Raw genomic sequence first — 25,539 nt, forward strand, 5'->3', positions numbered from 1 at the left:
AGGGACGGTAGAAATAACATTGAAAGCACATCAACCTCAGCTTACTCTCAGGATCATGGATCTTGAATAATAGTGCCCTTGCTGGGTTAAAGTTCCTTCCCTCTTCCCCTTTGGCCTGAGTCATAACAGTGCAATGATAGCGAACAAGTAAATGGGGGAAAAAAAAGTAAATCGCAGAAGAAATAAATACAAAGAAATGAAGCGGTCCTGCTGAGAGCCCGCCAGGTTCTGTCTCTGCCCCCAAAGTCATCTGGCCCAACTGACCCCTGCATGAACTTTTTTTTGCACTTTACCTTGTTCCCCTTTTTTTCTTCCTTCCCCCTCCCTTTGTTATTTTCATTTTTGCCGTGATTTATGTATATATTTGATAGCATCGATATAGAAGCGACATTCAAAAAATCTCGTCGTACTTGTACTTGTCCCTCTCCTCCACAGCTGCAGAAACCCTCATTCATGCCTTCATCACCTCCCGTCTGGACTACTGTAACAGCCTCCTCTATGGTTCACCCTCTAAAATCATCAATAAACTCCAATACATCCAGAACTCCGCTGCCCGTCTACTCACCCACTCCTCGACCCGTGACCATATCACCCCCGTCCTCTACAAGCTCCACTGGCTCCCCATCCCCCAGAGAATCCAGTACAAAATCCTCCTCATGACCTACAAAGCCCTCCATAACCTGGCCCCATCCTACCTGACTGACCTCCTCCACAGACACACTCCCACCCGCACCCTCCGCTCTGCTGCTGCTAACCTCCTGTCCCCCCCCCCCCCCCCATCCGGACCAAACTCAGATCCTGGGGGGACAGGGCTTTCTCCATCGCTGCTCCCACACTCTGGAACTCACTACCCCAAACCATCAGAGACTCCTCCTCACTCACCACATTCAAAACATCACTGAAGTCTCACCTGTTCAACACTGCCTTCAATCATTGACCGTCGCTCCACCTTATTCATCCTTTTCTGTTCGTTTATTTATTTATCTTTATGTTAGTTCTAATATGGAAAGCGTCTTTGGGTCTCTAGAAAAGCGCTATATAAATGTAATGCATTATTATTATTATTATTATTACAATGGCAATAAAAGATATTGTATTGTATTGTACAGATTCCCAAGATTGGCAATGTTCCAGCCTTGTATAAAAGTTTGATATTTGCTATTACAATGGCTAAATATATAAGTCACCAATCGTTGTCGTTTAGTTCTTTCTCCATTAAGGTGATCCCTCACATCTTGTACCTTTTTGTTCACAGGCAACCTCTGGAAATAAGACAAAATACTTTGTCTCTTATCGGCGGGGCCAGTTTGTCCAGATGAAGTTACCCAAATATGCCTTACCGAAGGTAATTGTTTTCAGCAAATTAAACTCTATATGAAAATTGCAATAACATCTACTGAAGATATCCGCGTAGTACACAGAGGATCTTGCATGCAACGCTAAATTTGTTCCTGTAAAGTAATCAATCATACTTTGTTGGTAAAACCTAGTGGGCTACAGATTCATTCACCCAATTTCAATGAAGCAGTGCTGTGCGGTTGTATCCGAAGAGCAGCAATTTTTGTGCACATTTTAGAGCTTCTCAGCACCCTTCAGTAAATTTATCTCCTCAATTTTCGGCAAGATTTTCATTTCCTCTGGCAGTTATTTTCCAACGTCAATCGCCCCAATGTTGCCACACGCAAAGTCCGTCTGCAGCGAGATTCCCAATCTCAGACGTTGGCCTGAGAAATAATGGTTCTTATTTACTTCTCGAACACCCAGGCTCAACTCGCACTGGTTTCCCTTGAAATGTGCCACTCGAAAAGCCGAACATTGAAGTATTTACTTCAGCCTTGCTGACACCCGTCACTTCCGGCAACCTCACATCCAGTTTCACAAACTCGCCTTGACAGCTTGATGGAAGTCTGAAGAAGGGTCTCGACCCGAAACGTCACCCATTCCTTCCCTCCTGAGATGCTGCCTGACCTGCTGAGTTACTCCGGCATTTTGTGAATAAATACCTTCGATTTGTACCAGCATCTGCAGTTACTTTCATAGAAACATAGAAAATAGATGCAGGGTAGGCCATTCGGCTCTTCGAGCCTGCACCGCCATTCAATATGATCATGGCTGATCATCTAGCTCAGTAGCCTGTACCTGCTTTCTCTCCATACCCCCTGATCCCTTTAGCAAAAAGGGCCACATCTAACTCCCTCTTAAATATAGCCAATGAACTGGCATCAACTACCTTCTGTGGCAGAGAATTCCACAGACTCACCACTCTCTGTGTGAAGAAATGTTTTCTCATCTCGGTCCTAAAAGACTTCCCCCTTATCCTTAAGCTGTGACCCCTGGTTCTGGACTCCCCCAACATCGGGAACAATCTTCCCGCATCTAGCCTCTCCAACCCCTTAAGAATTTTATATGTTTCTATAAGATCCCCCCTCAGTCTTCTAAATTCCAGCGAGTACAAGCCCAGTCTATCCAGTCTTTCCTCATATGCAAGTCCCGCCATCCCAGGGATTAATCTGGTGAACCTTCTCTGTACTCCCTCTGAGGCAAGAACGTCTTTCCTCAGGTTAGGAGACCAAAACTGCACACAATACTCCAGGTGCGGTCTCACCAAGGCCCTGTACAACTGCAGCAGAACCTCCCTGCTCCTAAACTCAAATCCTCTTGCTATGAATGCCAACATACCATTCGCTTTCTTCACTGCCTACAGAAAGTCAGTGTCATGGTGACTCCCAACATCCTAGCCACAGGGTCATTCATGGCTGCTGTTGCTGCTGCTGCTAATCTGGCAGTTTGCCGTTCACTGCTTCTTGGGGAAGGTCACTCAAAGTCCACAATCAAGGAGAAGAGACTTCTACTTTGCACATGGTAGGCACAAAATGCTGGAGTAACTCAAGGGTCTGGCAGCATCTCAGGAGTTACTCCAGCATTTTGTGTCCACCTTCGATTTAAATCAGCCTCTGCAGTTTTTTTCCTCTACTCCCCCCCACCAAGGGTAAGGCAATCCAGAACTGGAGGGCATAGATTTAACGTGCAAGGGGAAAGATTTTAAAGGAACTTTTTCATACAGAGGGTGGTAAGTATATGATCCAGCTGCCCGATGAAGTTGTTGAAGCAGGTACAATTAGCAGGTAATAGCATTTTGGACAGGTACATGCGCAGGAAAGGTTTGGAAGGATTATGGGCCAGATGCGGGCAAATGGGACCAGCATGGATGGGGCATCTCGGTCAGTATGGACGAGATGGGTTGAAGGGCCTTTCTCCGTGGGGGCGGCACGGTGGCGCAGCGGTAGAGTTGCTGCCTTACAGCGAATGCAGCGCCTGAGACTCAGGTTCGATCCTGACCACGGGCGCCGTCTGTACGGAGTTTGTACATTCTCCCCGTGACCTGCGTGGGTTTTCTCCGAGATCTTCAGTTTCCTCCCACACTCCAAAGACGTACTGGTATGTAGGTTAATTGACTGGGTAAAATGTGTGTAGGATAGTGTTAGTGTGCAGGGATCGCTGGGCGGACTCGGTGAGCCGAAGGGCCTGTTTCCGCGCTGTGTCTCTAAATCTAAATCTAAATCCATACTGCATGACTCCAAAGGTATTGGGTTTGATAGGAGCAGGTCGAATAGATAGAATGGTGGAACAATGATTGATGTAAGTTGTCAAGAAAAGTGTCACCAGTGATCAGGACCTGGCATGGGATGGATCTCAAGCACATTATTGAATGGAACGTGTCTTATAGAGAGAGCAGCCTGGAAAGGCCATCAGAGAGTAGCTGTCTGAATATAACCAAAAAACAATGAGCACGGGTTCTGAAGTTGTTCAACTGAAACGGAGCAGGTGATGTTACGTGACTGTAACCAGATGGTCTTTGTGAAACGGGAATTGCAATTTCAACGTCTGACAGCGGGGAGGCAAGAGTTAACAGTTAAAGAATTGGTGCACAAAATGTGAGAAAAACGTTTACGGTACTAATACCGATAATGGAAAAGTGTTTCATCCATGGATGGAAGACACATTAAATCCAAGAAGAAGGCTATCAAGTTGCCAGAAATAGCAGTAAGCCTGAGTGAGGATTGAGGGTATTTTAGAACAACAGCCTTCACTGGAGTTTAGAAGGATGAGAGGGGATCTTATAGAAACATATAAAATTATCAAAAGGACTGGACAAGCTAGATGCAGGAAAAATGTTCCCAATGTTGGGCGAGTCCAGAACCAGGGGCCACAGTCTTAGAATAAAGGGAAGGCCATTTAAAACTGAGGTGAGAAAAAACTTTTTCACCCAGAGAGTTGTGAATTTGTGGAATTCTCTGCCACAGAGAGCAGTGGAAGCCAAATCACTGGATGGATTGAAGAGAGAGTTAGATAGAGCTCTAGGGGCTAGTGGAATCAAGGGGTATGGGGAGAAGGCAGGCACGGGGTATTGTGTTGCCTTAAACTATTGTGAGAATAGATGTCAACAGACAGTGGTAGCAAAGATGTAGGTGAAAATGGAAGAGCTAAGTTCGACAGGGTGAGAAACTAACTCTACAAAACAAAAGTTAGGAAAAGTTAGGAAAAGGGGACGTACAATGAGATCTGGGTGTCCTAGTGCATCAGTCACTGAAAGGAAGCTTGCAGGTACAGCAGGCAGTGAAGAAAGCCAATGGAATGTTGGCCTTCATAACAAGAGGAGTTGAGTATAGGAGCAAAGAGGTCCTTCTGCAGTTGTACAGGGCCCTAGTGTGACTGCACCTGGAGTACTGTGTGCAGTTTTGGTCTCCAAATTTGAGGAAGGATATTCTTGCAAAATTGAGGGCGTGCAACGTAGGTTTACTAGGTTAATTCCCTGAATGGCAGGACTGTCATATGTTGAAAGACTGGAGCGACTAGGCTTGTATAAACTGTAATTTAGAAGGATGATAGGGGATCTTATCGAAACGTATAAGATTATTTAGGGGTTGGACACATTAGAGGCAGGAAACATGTTCCCAATGTTGGGGGAGTCCAGAACCAGGGGGCCACAGTTTAAGAATAAGGGGTAGGCCATTTAGAACGGAGATGAGGAAAAACCTTTTCAGTCAGAGAGTTGTGAATCTGTGGAATTCTCTGCCTCAAAAGGCGTGGAGGCCAATTCCCCGAATGCATTCAAGAGAGAGCTAGATAGAGCTCTTAAGGATAGCGGAGTCAGGGGGTATGGGGGGGGCAGGAACGGGGCACTGATTGAGAATGATCAGCCATGATCACACTGAATGGCGGTGGTGGCTCGAAGCGCCGAATGGCCTACTCATGCACCTATTTTCTATTCTCTATTGTCTATTGAAACCCTGCAAGGGTCGGAAATTGGAGACAATGGATCACTTTTCCTCTTTAACTGTGCTTCATGCTCCACAGATTGCGACTAACCTGCTGAGTGTTTCCAACATTTGCAGCTTTGTTTTACATTTCAATGGACCAATCTGCCATTTTTGAGAAACTAAATTCTCCAGCTGTAAGCAAGATGATTTATACTTAGAAGCAGGTTGAACAACATTTCCCTTGGGCTGAGAGCGATGAGCAACTCAAACGAGGAGGAAAAGAAAAAGCAACAATGAAAATCTGACAAAAACAAGAGATGAATCTAAAAATGGGGCAGCAGCACTTTTTTGTTCTTTGAGGAGAAAGCTTCTATTTAAGTTGTCAGCCAGGCGTTGGCGTGGCTCCCAGACAAGATGCTGTTGCCTTTCATTGGCGTTTTACAGTGTTGCACACCTCAAGCTTGACAGTCGTAAAACGTTTTAAATTACTTTTTCACTCGGCGTCTCCAGAATGTGAAACGCTCATTGACAATGACTGCTAGCTCCGACTGAAACACGCCGATGTACACATGGTCTGACGGAGCCTTCACTCGGTAGATTTTACACACCTTGATCGGAAAAATGTTCTTGACAGAAGCACATTTAAAAACAAAAAAGAATGCAAGGTTCTATCACGCTCCGCCCAATCCTCCCTTTGAAGGTTTTGTTGATGCTGAGTGTAAGCCCCGAGCTATGGAGTGTAGGAAAGAACTGTAGGTACTGGTTTAGTAGTAGCCCGTTAAGTAACTTCAAGTAGCCCTTGCTTTCCCTCTCTCTCTCGCTCTCCATTCTTGCTATTGAGGGCGTGCAGCGTAGGTTTACTGGGTTAATTCCCGGAATGGCGGGACTGTCAAATGTTGAAAGACTGGAGCGACTCGGCTTGTATACACTGGAATTTAGAAGGATGAGAGGAGATCTTATCGAAACGTATAAGATTATTAAGGGGTTGGACACGTTAGAGGCAGGAAACGTGTTCCCAATGTTGGGGGAGTCCAGAACCAGGGGCCACAGTTTAGGAATAAGGGGTAGGCCATTTAGAACTGAGATGATGAAAAACTTTTTCAGTCAGAGAGTTGTGAATCTGTGGAATTCTCTGCCTCAGAAGGCAGTAGAGGCCAATTCTCTGAATGCATTCAAGAGAGAGCTAGATAGAGCTCTTAAGGATAGCGGAGTCAAGGGGTATGGGGAGAAGGCAGGAACGGGGTACTGATTAAGAATGATCAGCCATGATCACATTGAATGGCGGTGCTGGCCTGAAGGGTCGAATGGCCTCCTCCTGCACCTATTGTTTATTGTCCATCCCCTCCCCTTCCCAGTTCTCCCACCAGCCTTACTGTCTCCGACTACATTTTAACTCTGAACCCGCCCACTCCCCTGACATCAGGGTCTCGACCCGAAACGTCACCCATTCCTTCTCTCCAGAGATGCTGCCTGTCCCGCTGAGTGACTCCGGCCATCTTATGTCAATCCCCAAGCCGAGGAGATGAAAGCAATCAACAAGATTTACCATGCATGTGCAGGAAGGAACTGCGGATGCTGGTTTAAATCGAAGATAGACACAAAATGCTGGAGTAACTCAGCGGGACTGGCAGCGTCTCTGGAGAGGAGGAATGAACGGGTGACGTTTCGGGTCGAGACCCTTCTTCAGTCTGAAGGTGGACCATACATGTTTGCTTATCAGCCAGGCACATTTTCAGCACTGGTGCAATAAGTAAAGTAAAACATAATAAGAGTTAGTTAAAGGAAAACCAGATGTAATGATTGAGCTGTTAATGTGGTTTTAGCGATGCATTCCAGATCATCGTCATGGCTTTGGGGCTTAGTCTTTTCTTCAGTGATGGCGAGGAGAATAAAGGCAGGATTAGGCTGAGCTGTTTTACTGCCGTAACACACAACTTAATCCGCTGCTGTTGACTTGATACGCTCATGGAAAATGACGTCAGTAAACAAGGCCGTGTCCGTCACCTGCAGAATAGAACCAGGGCCCCAGTGACTACTCTCATGAAACGTCCTGCCTTCTGCTGATAAGGGAAGGATCTCATTTGGGATAGGAGAGGAAAATGAGTAAGTCGTTGTGAAATTCTAACTACTGTATGTCTGTAAGTTGAGAAATACGAGAAGTGAAATGTGCTTGTAAAGGTGCATTGGTAGAATGGTGCATTTTGGTGGCTACAAACTGAGCTGCTTAATTGAATTGAATTGAATTGAATACTTCATTGTCACATGTGACAAGTCAGGGTGAAACTCTTTGCCAAGGTATGCAAATAGTCGCCCATGAAGGGCGCTTACAAAAGTTACATATTCCCCCCACCACCCGGGACACGGGGTAGTTCCCCCTTTGTTCTTCCACCCCCCCCCTCACCGCGGACCACCCACGCCGGCTCCCCCGTTGTCCATTGTTCTTCCCCCCAACCCCCCCTCCCTCACCGCGGTTTCCCCACGCCGGCTCCCCCATTGCCCATTGTTCTTCCCCCTCCCTCAAGGCGGTTCCCCCCACGCAGGGTCCCTGTTGCTCTTCCCCCTGTGAGTTAAACACTCATGAATGCAAAATTCTGCAGCCTCATTCTTTGTGAAGGTCGTCAAGCTGCTCATGGGAGAGAGAGGCCTCAATCGAGGGGATTAGCAACTTTTATAGACCATAGACAATAGACAATAGGTGCAGGAGGAGGCCAGTCGGCCCTTCGTGCCAGCACCGCCATTCAATGTGATCATGGCTGATCATTCTCAATCAGTACCCCGTTCCTGCCTTCTCCCCATACCCCCTGACTCCGCTATCCTTAAGAGCTCTATCTAGCTCTCTCTTGAATGCATTCAGAGAATTGGCCTCCACTGCCTTCTGAGGCAGAGAATTCCACAGATTTACAACTCTCTGACAATAGACAATAGGTGCAGGAGGAGGCCATTCGGCTCTTCGAGCCAGCACTGCCATTCAATGTGATCATGGCTGATCATTCTCAATCAGTAAATCATTCTCTGACTGAAAAAGTTTTTCCTCATCTCCGTTCTAAATAGCCTACCCCTAATTCTTAAACTGTGGCCCCTGGTTCTGGACTCCCCCAACATTGGGAACATGTTTCCTGCCTCTAGCGTGTCCAACCCCTTAATAATCTTACATGTTTCGATAAGATCCCCTCTCATCCTCTTGATCTGAGAGGCCATGCCTGGATGCTGAAAATACAGTGACAGATTAAATGTGTAGGAAGGAACTGCAGTCGCTGGTTTAGACCGAAGATAGACACAAAAAGCTAGAGTAATTCAGCGGGTCAGGCAGCATTTCTGGCGGCGTTTCGGATCGAAACCATACTTTTCTCCAGAGTTGCTGGCTGAGTTACTGCTGCTGAGTTACTCCAGCTTTTTGTGTCTACATACAGCAGCCGATTGGTTTTTAGGGTCTTCAAGTCATGCAGCACAGTTTGTCTGAGTACATATCTCTGAGTACATAGTGGAAAGAATCAATGTGCAGGAAGGAACTGCATATGCTGTTTTAAACCGAAGAGAGACACAAGCTGGAGTAACTCAGTGGGTCAATGGAAAGAATCAAAACGGGCAGAATAGACTACCAGAACGATACTGGTAGACACAAAATGCTGGAGTAACTCAGCGGTTCAAGCAGCATCTCTGGAGAAAAGGAATGGGTGTCATTTCACGGTCGAGACCCTTTCAACCAGGAAGAACTTTTTCAGTCAGAGAGTGGTGAAGGTGTGGAATTCTCAGCCTCAGAAGGCAGTGGAGGCCAGTTCGTTGGATGCTTTCAAGAGAGAGCTGGATAGAGCTCTTAAGGATAGCGGAGTGAGGGGGTATGGGGAGAAGGCAGGAACGGGGTACTGATTGAGAGTGATCAGCCATGATCGCATTGAATGGCGGTGCTGGCTCAAAGGGCTGAATGGCCTACTCCTGCACCTATTGTCTATTGTCTATTGTCAACAGAGTGGGAACATTGGGCAATAGTTTAATTTGGAGCATTAAAGGTAATAATCAGTAGCAAGTGATTAGTTGGAGCTGATGGGGTGTGGAGTGGATCCCAAAGAAGACCACCCTAACATAGGGTTGCCAACTTTCGCACTCCCAAATTAGGGACAAAGGTCGATGTCATCACCCCGCGCCCCACGTGACCTCACCCAGCCAGTGGCAACGTGCTCCCGCTCCACCAATGGTGGCCGCCCGGGCTGGCAGGCGGGTTGCTACGCAACCTCCATTAGGTGGCGCCCGGGCCTACACTGTCCGGGACTACAGCCTACATCATCCGGGCCTACAGTGTCCAGGCTTACAGAGTCCGGGCCTACAGTGTCCAGGCCTACAGTGTCCGGGCCTACAGCGCACCCCGGGCCTAATACGGGACAAGGGCGGTCCCATACGGAACAAACCAATTGAGCCCAAAATACGGGATGTCCCGGCTAATACGGGACAATTGGCAACCCTACCCTGACAGGTAAAGCAATGATGATGCAGGGCTCAGATTGGTACAAAATCCTGCTTTTGCATGAGTGGTTCATGCTAGTCGCGAACTATGCACACAAGAGGCAACATTGTAGAGGAACCAGAAAACAATTCACAGACATTGGAGCTGTAGTAATTATATAATTATCCTCTCTGACTATTTATTTTTTATTGGAACCAAATCACTGTGAACACATCATTATACAATTCAATTTTAGATTAAAATATCCCAAAGTTACTTTATGGTTCCGTATGGATTTCCAGTATCATTAATCAATAATGGTTTAGTTATTCAAAGCTGGTAAGAGCAATTCAAGTTAGATTTTATGAAACCATTTGTTTTAATAAAAACAAACATTTAACAGTCTGAAAATTGCCTTTGAAATCCCATGCAGGGAAGTACTTAAATAATTCATGTGTGGCACGGTGGCGCAGTGGTAGAGTTGCTGCCTTACAGCGCCAGAGACCCGGGTTTGATCCTGACTATGGGTGCTTGTGTGTATGGAGTTTGTACGGTCTCCCCGTGACCTGCATGGGTTTTCCTCTGGAGCTCCGGTTTCCTCCCACATTCCAAAGATGTGCAGGTTTGTAGGTTGATTGGTGTGGTGAAATTGTAAATTGTCCACAGTGTGTAGGATAGTGTTGAATGTGCAGGGATCGCTGGTCGGCGCGGACTCGGTGGGCCAAAGGGCCTGTTTCCGTGCTGTATATCTAAACTAAACGAAACAAATTCAGAAGAATGCTATTGAGGACGTGCAGCGTAGGTTTACTAGGTTAATTCCCGGAATGGCGGGACTGTCATATGTTGAAAGACTGGAGCGACTAGGCTTGTATACACTGGAATTTAGAAGGATGAGAAGGGATCTTATCGAAATGTATAAGATTATTAAGGGGTTGGACACGTTAGAGGCAGGAAACATGTTCCTAATGTTGGGGGAGTCCAGAACAAGGGGCCACAGTTTAAGAATAAGGGGTAGGCCATTTAGAACTGAGATGAGGAAAAACTTTTTCAGTCAGAGAGTTGTGAATCTGTGGAATTCTCTGCCTCAGAAGGCACTGGAGGCCAATTCTCTGAATGCATTCAAGAGAGCGCTGGATAGAGCTCTTAAGGATAGCAGAGTCAGGGGGTATGGGGAGAAGGCAGGAACGGGGTACTGATTGAGAATGATCAGCCATGATCACATTGAATGGCGGTGCTGGCTCGAAGGGCCGAATGGCCTCCTCCTGCACCTATTGTCTATTGTCTAATTTAAGAATTTGACTCACAGTTCAAAAGTTTGTAGTAAGAAAACTTAGAACTTCTCTTTTCAAATAAAGGATGCCAACTTTGTAGTTTGATGAGAACATAGAGATTCTGTACAGGGCCTCAAGTCCATGAATAAGCAACTTTCATGCAATGGTTTACTTAATGATTTTTTGAATGATTAAGCACTTGTAAGACGGGCATTAAATCACTGTTGCTGTACTGATCAGAATCTCTCGTCATTGCAAATTGCCCAATTAATGGATTAAATCATAGGTATATGCGATGACTAATATTTGTGGGATAACTAAATCTTAATAGGACACAATTAATTGCCACTTATCTTGTGTCATCATCATTCATCATCTCCCATCGGTTACTGTCAAAGAGACAAAAAAAACGAAGAAGCAGATCTAAGACCCTACTCCACCACTCAGTTAGATGATGGGCGATGCAGTCATAGCTGCCATGCTACTTTCTTGTCTATTTCCCATAACCCTTGACTTCATCCAAAGACCAAAAATCTATTTCGGAATTGAATACAGGTATATTCAATATATTTGTATATCACTGATTTGGACAAGGCTTTGTGGCCAAGTTTGTGGATGATACGAAAATAGGTGGAATGGCAGGTGGTGTAGAGAAAGCAGGGACTCTGCAGAAGGACCTGGACAGGTTGGGAGAGTGTGCAGAGAAGTGGCAGATGGAATACAGTGTAGCAAAGTGTGGAGGTGTGCATTTTGGTAGTAGGAATAAAGGCGCAGACTATTATCTAAATAGGGAGAGAATCCAGAAATCGGAGGTGCAACGGGACTTGGGAGTGCTGGTGCAGGATTACCCAAAAGTTAATCTGCAAGTTAATCGGTAGTAAAGAAAGCAAACTCAACGCTAGCATTTATTTCAAGAAGGCTTGTATACAAAAACAGGAATGTAATGCTGAGGCTCCATAAGGCGGTGGCATTTGGAATATTGTGAGCAATTTTGGGCCCCATATCTGAGGAAGGATGTGCTGGCTCTGGCTGGAGAGGGTCCAGAGGAGGTTTACGAGAATGATCCCAGGAATGAGTGGGTTAACGTACGATGAGTGTTTGTTGGCACTGGGCCTGTACTCGCATCATGGCTTGGATATGATCATTCCAACTTGGGTTGTCAACTGTCCCGTATTAGCCGGGACATCCCGTATTTTGGGCTAAATTGGTTTGTCCCGTACGGGACCGCCCTTGTCCCATATTAGGCCCGGGGGCCGCTGTATGCCCGGACATTGTAGGCCCGGACACTGTAGGCACGGGGGCCGCTGTAGGCCCGCACATCGTAGGCCCGGACACTGTAGGCACGGGGGCCGCTGTAGGCCCGGACAGTGTAGGCTAACGGATTGTGTTCGGGGAGCCGGGCCGAGTGTGTTCGCCTAACGTAGGTTACCTAGCCTCCCGGCCCGGGCGGCTGCCATTGGTGGAGCGAGAACAGGTGGCCACTGGGTTGGTGAGGTCACGTGGGGGGGGGGGGGGCGGTGATGCCATCTTTTGCCCCTTATTTGGGAGTGAGGAAGTTGGCAACCCTTATTCTAACTCACGCGAACGCAGGAGGCAGCAGAGAGTGGTGACCTCAGCCTGTTCCATCATGAGCACAGTCTTCCCCACCAACGATAGCACCTGCATGAGATGCTGCCTGAAGAAGGCAGCAGCTATCACCAAGGACCCCCATTGTCTGGGCCTTCCCTTGTCTCGCTGCTACCATTGAGTATCATGTTCAGAAATCTGAAGTCCCACACCACCAAGTTGAGGAGTAGCCACTTTCCTACAAATGTCAGGTTCTAAAACCAACCTGCACAACCCTAATCCTAATTCCACCTCGACAACGGAACTCTACGGTCTACCTCTTGCAGGTACTCCTCGACTTACGACGGGGTTACCTTCCGATAAACCCATCGTAAATCGAAAATATCGTAATTCGAAAACGCATATCGCCAGCCCGGGAAAAGATCAAAATTCAAAATCCAATGTACGGTTTCCACTGAATGTGCATCGCTCTTACACCATCGTAAAGTGGAAATATCGTAAGTCGAAGCATCGTACGTCGAGGAGCATCTGTGTATGGATTTGTTTTTATTTTCCAATTATTGTTTTTTGGACTTTTTTTCTTTTAGAATGCAATGTACAAATTTTGTATCATTGTGGTACAATTCGCTTTTGTGTGTTTGTCTGGGTGTATGTTCCTGTAAAGCTGCTGCCAGCAAGACTCTTCATTGATTGTGTCTGCATCTCACTGTACTTGTGCACTCAACTTGACTTGACTTGAGGTGGTTTTCCATGCTGGCCTGGGCAGATACTGTGTGCTACAGATGTGCTTGTTGTGGGAACAATTGGCAGAGTGTTGGAGGAATTGCCCTGTTAAGGGAAGAGAAAATACTGTGGGTTGTATGAGGGGCAACCTTTAGTTATTTATTCACAAAATGCTGGAGTAACTCAGCAGGTCAGGCAGCATCTCGGGAGAGAAGGAATGGGCGACGTTTCGGGTCGAGACCCTTCTTCAGACTGATGTCGGGGGGGCGGGACAAAGGAAGGATATAGGTGGAGACAGGAAGATAGAGGGAGATCTGGGAAGGAGGAGGGGGAGGGAGGGACAGAGGAACTATCGAGTTACTCCAGCATTTTGTGTTGAACATCGACTTCTCCAACTTTAGATAGTTCCTCTGTCCCTCCCTCCCTCTCCTCCTTCCCAGATCTCCCTCTATCTTCCTGTCTCCACCTATATCCTTCCTTTGTCCCGCCCCCCTGACATCAGTCTGAAGAAGGGTTTCGACCCGAAACGTCACCCATTCCTTCTCTCCCGAGATGCTGCCTGACCTGCTGAGTTACTCCAGCATTTTGTGAATAAATTGATTTGTACCAGCATCTGCAGTTATTTTCTTATACAACCTTTAGTTATTGCCGGGCCACTTATAAGATATCTGTTGCAACGCTTTTTTTTAAACATTTATAGGGATTTCTTAACGACATATTTCTTAACTACATATCCTGAATGACGTGGGACATTTTAGCAGAGTTCTGTTTTCTGCAAAATAAAAATGATCAGAGCTGTTATTGGCAACTGCTAACGTGCGTGGTGAGGTGTCAAAATGCATTGTTAGCAACAATATGGATCAATAAAAGTGATAGAACAAACCGTAATGTAGAGGAGCAAGGATAATTGGCTTTGTTTGAAATGCGATGTTACGCTACAGTCAAATCCAGAAAACCCAGCAAGATTAAAAATCAATACAACTCAAAATGTGTGTTGTAAGATGCTGTGACACCGGTGGCACAGTCCTCAGAGTTTTTATTTGATTTTGATGCTTTAAGATTTCTCTACTGTTAATCCTTAAATAATGGAGTGTTGCAATATAAAATGGTCCAATTTCGTTCTATCTTGATCATGCACTTCACAACTTCACAAAGAAAGACTGGATAGACTCAGCTTGTACTCGCTGGAATTTAGAAGATTGAGGGGGGATCTTATAGAAACGTACAAAATTCTTAAGGGGTTGGACAGGCTAGATGCAGGAAGATTGTTCCCGATGTTGGGGAAGTCCAGAACAGGGGGTCACAGTTTAAGGATAAGGGGGAAGTCTTTTAGGACCGAGATGAGAATTTTTTTTTTTCACACAGAGAGTGGTGAATCTGTGGAATTCTCTGCCACAGAAGGTAGTTGAGGCCAGTTCATTGGCTATATTTAAGAGGGAGTTAGATGTGGCCCTTGTGGCTAAAGGGATCAGGGGGTATGGAGAGAAGGGAGGTACGGGATACTGAGTTGGATGATCAGCCATGATCATATTGAATGGCGGTGCAGGCTCGAAGGGCTGAATGGCCTACTCCTGCACCTATTTTCTATGTTTCTATGTTTCCTTCCCAAAGTGGAAATGTGGCAGTTCTCAAACACTACCTGGACAAATAAAAGTGGAATTTTAAACAGCACTTGGTTTGGGAATAGATTTGCATTTACGAAAGTCGGCACTTTATTACTGCACTGATTGTGGGCCATTTTCCTTTTGGAACCAAACGTTAAAATAATGAGAATTGACTTGCTTGCAAATGTTTTAATCATGCTCAAGAAGGTTGCCCTATTACTTGTAATGGGTTATTTTTCAGGCGATAGGAATAACACTTTAAATGTTAAGAGCACAATTATTGGATGAAATACTGCAAGAACATCAGGATGTGCCCAGTAATTGTTAAACAGTTGACAATTATCATGGACAATGTGTGCTTAAATTCTCATCAGAAGGTCAGATTCTTTTCAATCGTCAACGTGTAGGATGGAACTGCAGATGCCGGTTTCAACCTCTCGACCTGAAACGTCACCCATTCCTTCTCTCCAGAGATGCTGACTGTCCCACTGAGTTACTCCAGCACTTTGTGCATAGACGTCACTCCTCCAAGTGAAATTTGAAGCACACCTTTTTGGCCCATCTAATTGATTCCAGTTGAGGAAGGTGTGCTTTACTGGGTCCCAAATTTTTTTTTAAACCCACTGGACTAGACAAAATCATTAAAAGGCTTGAGATTCACTGTCAGGAACAGTCATCTTAGTTAGGTATCACAAAAAGCTGGAGTAACTCAGCAGGTCAGGCAGCATCTCAGGAGAGAAGGAATGGGTGACGTTTCGGGTCGAGACCCTTCTTCAGACTGATGCCAGGGGGGCGGGACAAAGAAAGGATGTAGTTGGAGACAGGAAGACAGTGGGAGAACTGGGAAGAGGGAGGGGAAGAGAGGGACAGAGGAGCTACCTAAAGTTAGAGAAGTCAATGTTCATACCGCTGGGGTATAAGCTGCCCAAGTGAAATATGAGGTGCTGTTCCTCCAATTTGCACTGGGCCTCACTATGACAATGGAGGAGGCCCATGACAGAAAGGTCAAACTGGGAGGGGGAGTTGAAGTGCTGAGCCACCGGGAGATCAGGTTGGTTAAGGCGGACTGAGCGAAGGTGTTGTGCGAAACGATCGCCGAGCCTGCGTTTGGTCTCGCCGATGTAGAGAAGTTGACATCTGGAACAGCGGGTACAATAGATGAGGTTGGAGGAGATGCAGGTAAACCTCTGCCTCAGTTACGTGAATATAATATATTTTAAATGTTCAGGTGGGGATGATTAGAAAGTTATTTCTACCTGCTGTGTTAAAAGGGCATGATTTTTGTTCTGATATGTCAGGCAAAATTATCTTGTTTTTTTTCCAGGATAAGCAAATCATCAGTACTGACGAGAATCAGGTGTTCGTGGCTGTCAAGGAATGGCATCAGACGGACACCTATAACCTCTACCTGTCGGACACAAAGGGCATGTACTTCACACTCGCGCTGGAGGATGTCAGAAGTACCAAACAACCGGAAGAAAATGTCATAATTGATATTCACGAGGTAAATAATGCTTCAATAGTCATTCAAACAGACGTGGAATGAATATCATTGGTGGGAAAGTGGAGGAAATGTTTCATACTTTACCCTGCCATGCCGGGGCAGTGACCACCATTAACAGCAGTGCAGGTAGACACAAAATGCTGGAGCAACTCAGCGGGTCAGGCAGCATCTCTGGAGCGAAGGAATGGGTGACGTTTCGGGTCGAGATTTCTCCTCAAGGTATGTCTACTTTGAAGAAGTTCTCAGTCTGAAGAAGGGTCTCGACCAGAAACGTCACCCATTCCTTCTCTCCAGAGATGCTGCCTGACCCGCTGAGTTACTCCAGCATTTTGTGTCTACCTTCGATTTAGACCGGCATCTGCAGTATTTTTTTTCCTACACATTAAAAGCAGTGAATATCTGTTGCTTCACCTTGAGCTTCACTGTTGACGTTAAGAAAGAAAACACAGTCCATTACATCAATGCCCTATTCCAATCTCTGACTGTGATTGCAAACAAAAAATATAGTTCACAAGTTATAGGAGTAGAATTAGGCCATTCAGTCCATTGAGACTACTCTGCCATTCAATCATGGCTGATCTCTGCCTCCTAATCCCACTTTCCTGCCTTCTCCCCATAACCCTTGACACCCACAAGTTCGCAAGTTATAGTAGAATTAGGCCATTCGGCCCATTGAGTCTACTCCGCCATTCAATCATGGCTGATCTCTGCCTCCTAATCCCATTTTCCTGTCTTCTCCTCATAACCCTTGACACACCCACAAGTTCACAAGTTATAGGAGTAGAATTAGGCCATTTGGCCTGTATTATAGTTGATGTGGTCATCTGAATATCTAAGTGGATATGAAAATGTTGCAGGCATCCATCTCAATTTGCTCATTATCAATCCGTCCCACCTAAAAATAATCACTGTGCCCGAATTAGTGACGGTCCTAAAGGAATTTCTCTCCATTCTGAATTGGATGATAGGAGATGGAGGTCATAAAAGTAAAAACAATTGTATTAATATTTATATTTGAGAGGAGAGAGAGAGGAATAGATTGGGTAGATGCACTGAGTCTTTTACCCAGAGTAGTGGAATCGAGGACCAGAGGACATAGGTTCAAGGTGAAGGGGAAAAGATTTAATAGGAATCCGAGGGGTAACCTTTTCACACAGAGGGTGGTGGGTGAATGGAACAAGCTGCCAGAGGAGGTAGTTGAGGCTGGGACTATCCCATCGTTTAAGAAACAGTTGGACAAGTCTCCTACAAGTCCAAGGTACACTTTTTTACAGACCATGAAAAAGCAATGGAATACGCTAAAGAAGTCGGAAACATGACAGACTGAAGAATTTACATTACCCTTTAGGAGTCCCGCCAGATCTAAAAAGACCTTTAAAGTTTTTTTAAGAGCTTTGAGGAGATCCGGAAACCGAAATGGATGGAGGACATTGGAGAAAACCGTGATCTTTTCTGTTTTTTCTGTTTACTAATCATTATTATTATCTGTATACTCATATATAACTATATATGTAATAACCAATATTTATTAAATATCTATATTACCACTAAAAATTATTAATAAAATTATTAACATTAACATAAATCATATAAATTTAATACTGTATATGATTGATAACAATGATGAATAATCAATAGTCTTCGATTAACATAGAAATGAATTACACAATTATATTATTTAGGAAGATATGCAAGAGGTAAATTAGCCTAAGTCATAATAAAGTTTGACCGTTTTTCTCTTTACTTTTCAATTTAAAATTAAATTTATGATAGATTTAGTGGAAAAATTAATATGATATGTAGAGATATGTAGAGGTTATGTGCTTATGTATGCATACATACGGGTATGTATATATATATATAGGGGTATATCGTGTGTGTGTATGTATGGGTATGTAAATAAGTTTGTTACTCCCAAAGAAGATATATGAATGTTAGAAATAACCCTTTATTTTCTTTGCGCACGGAGCTAGAATTTTTTTTTTTTACAAAGGCTACGGAAGTCTTTAGAATTCTAGCCACGTTAGTGTGGCTATCACTAACTACACTAATTGTAGAGGTAGTTTCTTTTCTTTCACCCTATATTAATCAACTCTATCACTTTTCTCTTTTTAAATATTTTTGTAACTTAATGTTAGAATGGGAAAATAAGACAAATACAAGGAGATGTGTTCGGAAGAGCGTTGTATATGATTTTAAATTCATCTATTTGAGGTTCGGGAGCAGGGTCAGGTTCTGTGTGTTGTACCTTCTGATCGGTTATAGACCACCTTAGAAACAATATGCAAGACATTAATATGACAAGTGGGGGTCAGGGAATAACATTTTGTAGTTGGAATGTCAAGGGAATCAATGAACCAATTAAGAGAGGTAAAGTTTTGGCACATCTAAATTTAATCAAAACTGATATAATATTTCTTCAAGAAACACATCTCAAGAAGGAATCTCAACATAGACTTAAAGCTAAGTGGATTGCTGAATCATATCACTCCTCCTTTTCCCACAAGTCTAGAGGAGTTGCAATACTAATTCGTAAAGGAATACCTTTTAAGAACTCCTCAACAATAGTGGATATTGATGGCAGATATATTATATTAGTTGGAGAATTAAATGGAGAAAAAGTGATTCTTCTTAATGTTTACGGGCCTAATTTTGATAACCCTATGTTCTTTAATAAAACATTTAATAAAATTCCTGAATTCACACAATATAAATTAATAATTGGAGGAGACTTCAATTGTACATTAGATCCATACTTAGATAGATCATCAATGCAAAAAAAAATAAAATCTCAATCAAGTGTATTTTTAAATTCATTTATTAATACCACTAATATTAAGGATGTCTGGAGAATAGAAAACCCAACTGGACGGGAATATTCATTTTACTCACCAGTACACAAAACATACTCAAGAATAGATTATTTTTTAGTTGACTCTACGTTTATTCCATTTATTTATAATTCAAAATACCATAACATTATAATTTCGGATCATGCACCTGTAACATTCATGATTAAATTAAATGGAATGTCCGAGAAACAAGCATATTGGAGATTTAACCCACAAATTTTGAACGAAAAGTCATCCCAGGAATATATTATTAAACAGATTCAAATATTTTTGGAGGTAAATGACAACCCTGACACACCTATTTCTCTTATGTGGGAAACGTTTAAAGCGTATGTTCGAGGTACATTAATTTCTGCTCAAGCATTTTATAATAAAGAGAACAGGATTAAGCAACATACATTGGAAAGTGAAATTAAACAACTAGATATAGAAAATGCGAGAATGCCATCTACTTTAAAACATAATAAAATTGCTGTATTGAAATATAAATTAAATAAAATGTATTCAGAACAAGTAATAAAACTTTATCAAAAAACAAAACAATTACATTTTGAATTTGGAGACAAACCACAAAAACTATTAGCACGTCAATTACGAAAAATGGAAGGGGAAAAAATAATTCATAAAATTAGAACAGAGACAGGAGAATTATTAAAAATGCCCAAGGACATAAATGATAGATTTCTTCAATATTATCAGAACCTTTATTCAACTAAAACCGTAGCACAATCAGAAGGAATAGCAGACTTTTTAAAAAAATGTAATTTAAAAGGTTTAGATTCAAACGATAGAGAATTATTAGAAAGGGAGATTACGATAAAGGATATTGAGGAGTCTATTGGTTCTTTAAAAAACGGTAAAGCAGTAGGACCAGATGGTTTAGGCTCCGAATTTTATAAAAAATTCTATGATTTGCTTAGCCCACGTTTACATAGACTGTATGAGTATATATATACTCAACAGAAACTTCCAGATACTTTAAATGAATCTATAATAATACTGATTCCTAAAGCTGATAAAGATCCGGAAGACCCGGGATCATACAGAGCAATTGCACTTTTAAATACAGATCAAAAAATTTTAACTAAAATACTAGCGAATAGATTAAGTACGGTGATGAATAAATTAATACACCCTGACCAAACAGGCTTCATTCAGAAACGATACTCATACTATAATCTAAGAAGATTATTTAATATTATATATTCCAAGAGAATTATTAATGAAGATCTAGCAATAATCTCACTAGATGCGGAAAAAGCATTTGATCAGGTTGAATGGTCTTATTTATTTTTGGTGATGGAAAATATGCAGCTAGGGGAGAAATTCTGTACATGGATAAAACTGTTATATACAAATCCCACGGCTAGAATATTTACAAACCAAAGGTTGTCATCGAAATTTAGCCTAGCTAGAGGTTGTAGACAAGGATGCCCGTTATCCCCATTATTATTTGCGCTTGCTATTGAGCCACTGGCAGAAAGAGTTAGGGGGCATCCGGAAATACATGGATATAACACAAAGGACACAGAGAACAAAATTTCTCTATATGCTGATGACGTATTAATTTACATCACAAAACCAGAAATTAGTATTCCAAACTTATTAAAGCTAATAACCCAATTTGGATCACTTTCAGGATACAGAATAAATTGGAATAAAAGCGAAATTATGCCAATAAGGGAACATAACAAACAGATAATACAACAATTTCCATTTAAAATAGTAAATGAAAAATTTAAATATCTAGGTATCTATGTAACTAAGATATATACATCATTATTTAAAGCAAACTTCCCCCCGTTACTGAACAAACTACATAAGAATATTCAATACTGGAAAACACTCCCCATCTCAATGGTAGGCAAAATTAATGCCATAAAAATGATTTTTTTACCGCAAATATTATACCTTTTTCAGACAATTCCGATATATTTGACAAAAAACTTTTTTAAAAAATTGGACTCTATTGTTAATGATTTCATCTGGGATTATAAGAATCATAGGATAAATAAAAGACACTTGTGTAAATCAAAAATAAATGGAGGCCTGGCTTTACCCAATTTTTTGTTTTATTTCTGGGCAGTTAATATTAAAAATATGAATTTCTGGTTGGAAGAAATAGATCTTCAACCAGACTGGTTAAAAATGGAAAAGGAAGATTGTTTGCCTTTTGATATTGGTTCGATATTATTTGCCACGTCTAAATTAAACAAAAAAATTTATAGGGAAAACCCTATAATATTTAGTGCTATACGAATTTGGAAACAATTAAAAAAGACATTAAAACTAGATAATTTATCGCTTTTTCTTCCAATTGTGAATAATCCTTTGTTTAAGCCTTCATGGTTAGACCGGGGTTTTACACAGTGGAAGAATTATGGAATTAAAAATATGGGACAACTTTATAAGGAAGGCACCTTTCTGACATTTCAGGAGTTGCAACAGATTTATGGTCTTCGTGGAAATGATTATTTCAGATATCTTCAACTTAGAGATTACGTAAAGTCGAACTCCCAAAATTTTCAAATTAGAAATTCAGAAATTCTTGACGAATGTTGGAACAAACATCCTAATACAGAAAAATTAATATCTTATATATATAATATTTTATTAGACAGTGACATGCCTTCTACGGATTTATATAGACAAAAATGGGAAAAAGAATTAAATCAAGTAATAACGAAAGATACTTGGGAAGAAAGTTTGCAACATATAGATCAGTGTTCACTAAACGCCAGACATTCTCTAATACAATTTAAAGTATTACATAGGTTACATTATTCCAAAACAAAACTACATAAAATTTTCCAACATATTTCACCTAAATGTGATAAATGTCAACATTTAGAAGCTACATTATCTCATATGTTTGCAAACTGTATAAAAATTAAAAAATTTTGGGTAAATATTTTTAGTATAATATCTAAAATAACCAGCACACAATTGGACCCAGATCCAAAATTAATTATACTCGGAATATTAGAATTAGAATTAAATAAAACATTCAGAACAACACAAAAAAACTTTATTGATTATAGTTTAATAACAGGAAAAAAATTAATTCTAAAATTTTGGAAAGGCCCTACGGCCCCCACAATTAAAATGTGGATTATAGAAATGACGGAGACCTTAAACGTGGAAAGAATCAGATTTTCCCTGTTGGACAAACAGGAATTATTCATTGAAACATGGTCTCCTTTTATTGATTACTTAAAGGGTCAGAATAGTTCAGCACAGGAACCTGACTAGCACTCGGACTAAAGAATGAATGAAATGCTATACTTTGGAATGTACGAATATATCTCGAATGAAGTTTTTGTTATTTTAATAAATTTTTCCATTCTTCTTTAACTAATTTTTTCCTTATTTTTTTTTTTTTTTTGTTTTTTTTGTTTTTAGTTATTTTTTCTTTTAAATTGGTTTTTGTTTTTAGTTTTCTTCTCTCTCTTTTCTTTCTTCACTTCATCTACTTCGTTAGCTTTATTTAGTTTATATAAAATAAATTTAAAAAAAGGGGTAAAAGGTATATAATAATAATTGACAATATTATCAATTCAAAAATGTATGACTGTAAAGATGTAAACAGGTTATGTACCTATCCCCAATAAAAAAAAAAAAAAAAAAAAAAAAAAAAAAAAAAAAAAAAAAAAAAAAAAAAAGAAACAGTTGGACAGGTACATGGATAGGACAGGTTTAGAGGGATATGGACCAAGCGCAGGCAAGTGAGACTAGGGTAGCTGGGACATTGTTGGCCGGTGTGGGCGGGTTGGGCCGAAGGGCCTGTTTCCACACTATCTGTATCAATCTATGACTCTATGACTCTAAACAGTTTTATGCTGCACATTACAGGTTAGAAGACTGAGGGTACACTTGGAAGTGTTTGAAAATTATTGTTCTTTGTATTCAAAGCAAAAGATCATATCGACAAATCTTTGCTCACAATGAATATTTATGGCTCTAAATGTCTTCAAACCTTCTGGCATTACTCCAACGTAACCACACTACAGATGTTGCAGAAGCTTCGTGCAGCATGTACATGTAGTTTGTGGTGAGGTGAAAGCAATGCTGCAACAAGAGGTTGGAACCTACTCTGAGACCCATTGTCACATGGTGCTAATGTCATACTGTTAACTATCAAATTGACAATTATTTCTGCAGCCATCCGTATTATTTTCCATACTTCAGTGAATGGAAGACTTGCGTTTATGGAATACCTTTCACATCTCGTTCAGAACAGCCCCAAACCCTTTTCAGCCATTGAAGCATCATGCCAACAAATCTATATTACTTCCCATGTTATGGATTTCAGCATCTCGCCAACTCCTAACGTCGGGCGAATAGACAATAGACAATAGACAATAGGTGCAGGAGGAGGCTATTCGGCCCTTCGAGCCAGCACCGCCATTCAATGCGATCATGGCTGATCATTCTCAATCAGTACCCCGTTCCTGCCTTCTCCCCATACCCCCTGACTCCGCTATCCTTAAGAGCTCTATCTAGCTCTCTCTTGAATGCATTCAGAGAATTGGCCTCCACTGCCTTCTGAGGCAGAGAATTCCACAGATTCACAACTCTCTGACTGAAAATGTTTTTCCTCATCTCCGTTCTAAATGCCCTACCCCTTATTCTTAAACTGTGGCCCCTGGTTCTGGACTCCCCCCAACATTGGGAACATGTTTCCTGCCTCTAACGTGTCCAACCCCTTAATAATCGTATACGTTTCGATAAGAATAGGTCATTAGTTCATTGTCCCATCAGTCCTCTCCTTTCAATAGTAAGTGGGGTTACATGTACTAACTAGCCTTCAGCCTACAAGAACAATTCCAGATATTACAGTACTGTATTTTGAACAATGCTAAACAGAGCAACATCTATCTCCATTGCCATCCCATTCAAAACTCTACGATTTAGATCATCAGATCCTAGGTATTTCTCAATTTTCAGGCACATCAATCCTTCTCGCTGTATTTCTTAACCAATATCACTTTCCTTTACTTTTTCGTGTACATTTACTTGGGTTCTCCAATATTTCTGAAATGTGCATGAATCTGTGAAGATTGGCATAAGGTATTTATTTAAATCCTTTCTCCTAAAGTCACCCCCCTCCCTCCTTTTGGAGCAGATTGGAAGTATTTTATGTTCCCATTTAGTGGGAGGTCAAGCCAAGGATAGTCCGAGGGTCATCAAAGAGTTTAGATTGTAGGTCGGCACTGCTCTCCAGATGTGGTAGGACGATTCAGTTGCCTGATAACAGCTGGGACCATCCCATCTCAGACAGAACAAATCTGAAATTCTAGGTTCTTCTGAATTGAAACAGCTGATCCTCTTGAATAATAAAATGTCCTTCTCAAGGTTTGAAACACTGTGCATTTTTTTTAGAATTCCACATCTTCAAGCATTGCTTTGTGAAGGAGCAATTTGGATAACAAATGCTTGTGACATGGATGAAAGCTAATCTGACAATGCAGCTTGTAACGTATAACCCAGGGCATCGATTAATTGCTGACTTCACCCAGTTACTTATTCACAAAATGCTGGAGTAACTCAGCAGGTCAGGCAGCATCTCGGGAGAGAAGGAATGGGTGACGTTTCGGGTCGAGACCCTTCTTCAGACCGAAGGGTCTCGACCCGAAACGTCACCCATTCCTTCTCTCCTGAGATGCTGCCTGACCCGCTGAGTTACTCCAGCATTTTGTGAATAAATACCTTCGATTTGTACCAGCATCTGCAGTTATTTTCGTACACTCATCCAGTTACTTAACACTTTGGTGAAAAGGGCAGTTCTGGATTTGTGCAATTTTGTTTCCATTGAAATGAACACCTACTGGTAAATTGCAGAGTGGTTTTGACAATGAAGAATTTCCAGTGCATTCTGAGCTAAAAGGAGGAAAAAGGCCACGATCTCATGGAATCATATAAAATTGTAAAATGACTGGACAAGCTAGACGCAGGAAAAAAATGTTCCCAATGTTGGGGGAGTCCAGAACCATGGGCCACAGTCTTAGAATAAAGGGGAGGCCATTTAAAACTGAGGTGATAAGGAACTTTTTCAACCAGAGAGTTGTGAATTTGTGGAATTCTCTGCCACAGAGGGCAGTGGAGGCCAATTCACTGGATGAATTTAAGAGAGAGTTAGATAGAGCTCTAGGGGCTAGTGGAATCAAGGGATATGGGGAGAAGTCGGGCACGGGTTACTGACTGTGGATGATCAGCCATGATCACAGTGAATGGCGGTGCTGGCTCGAAGGGCCGAATGGCCTCCTCCTGCACCTATTTTCTATGTTTCTATGTTTCTGAGCCGAGAAAAGAAAACTATT

General features: G+C 42.2%; 1 protein-coding gene across 5 annotated transcripts in view; it reads left to right on the forward strand.

Annotated features, from left to right (window-relative positions):
- sorcs2 (sortilin-related VPS10 domain containing receptor 2) overlaps positions 1-25,539 on the forward strand; it is a 658,785-nt gene that overhangs the window by 500,716 nt on the left and 132,530 nt on the right. For all 5 annotated transcript variants that reach the window (XM_078407113.1, XM_078407120.1, XM_078407131.1 and 2 more), the window contains 2 exons: positions 1,256-1,345; positions 16,188-16,367. In XM_078407113.1, coding sequence (XP_078263239.1) covers positions 1,256-1,345; positions 16,188-16,367 — 270 coding nt within the window. The remainder of the gene's footprint in view (positions 1-1,255; positions 1,346-16,187; positions 16,368-25,539) is intronic.

This window comes from Rhinoraja longicauda, chromosome 1 (genome assembly GCF_053455715.1).
Source record: "Rhinoraja longicauda isolate Sanriku21f chromosome 1, sRhiLon1.1, whole genome shotgun sequence".
Lineage (NCBI taxonomy): Eukaryota > Metazoa > Chordata > Chondrichthyes > Rajiformes > Arhynchobatidae > Rhinoraja > Rhinoraja longicauda.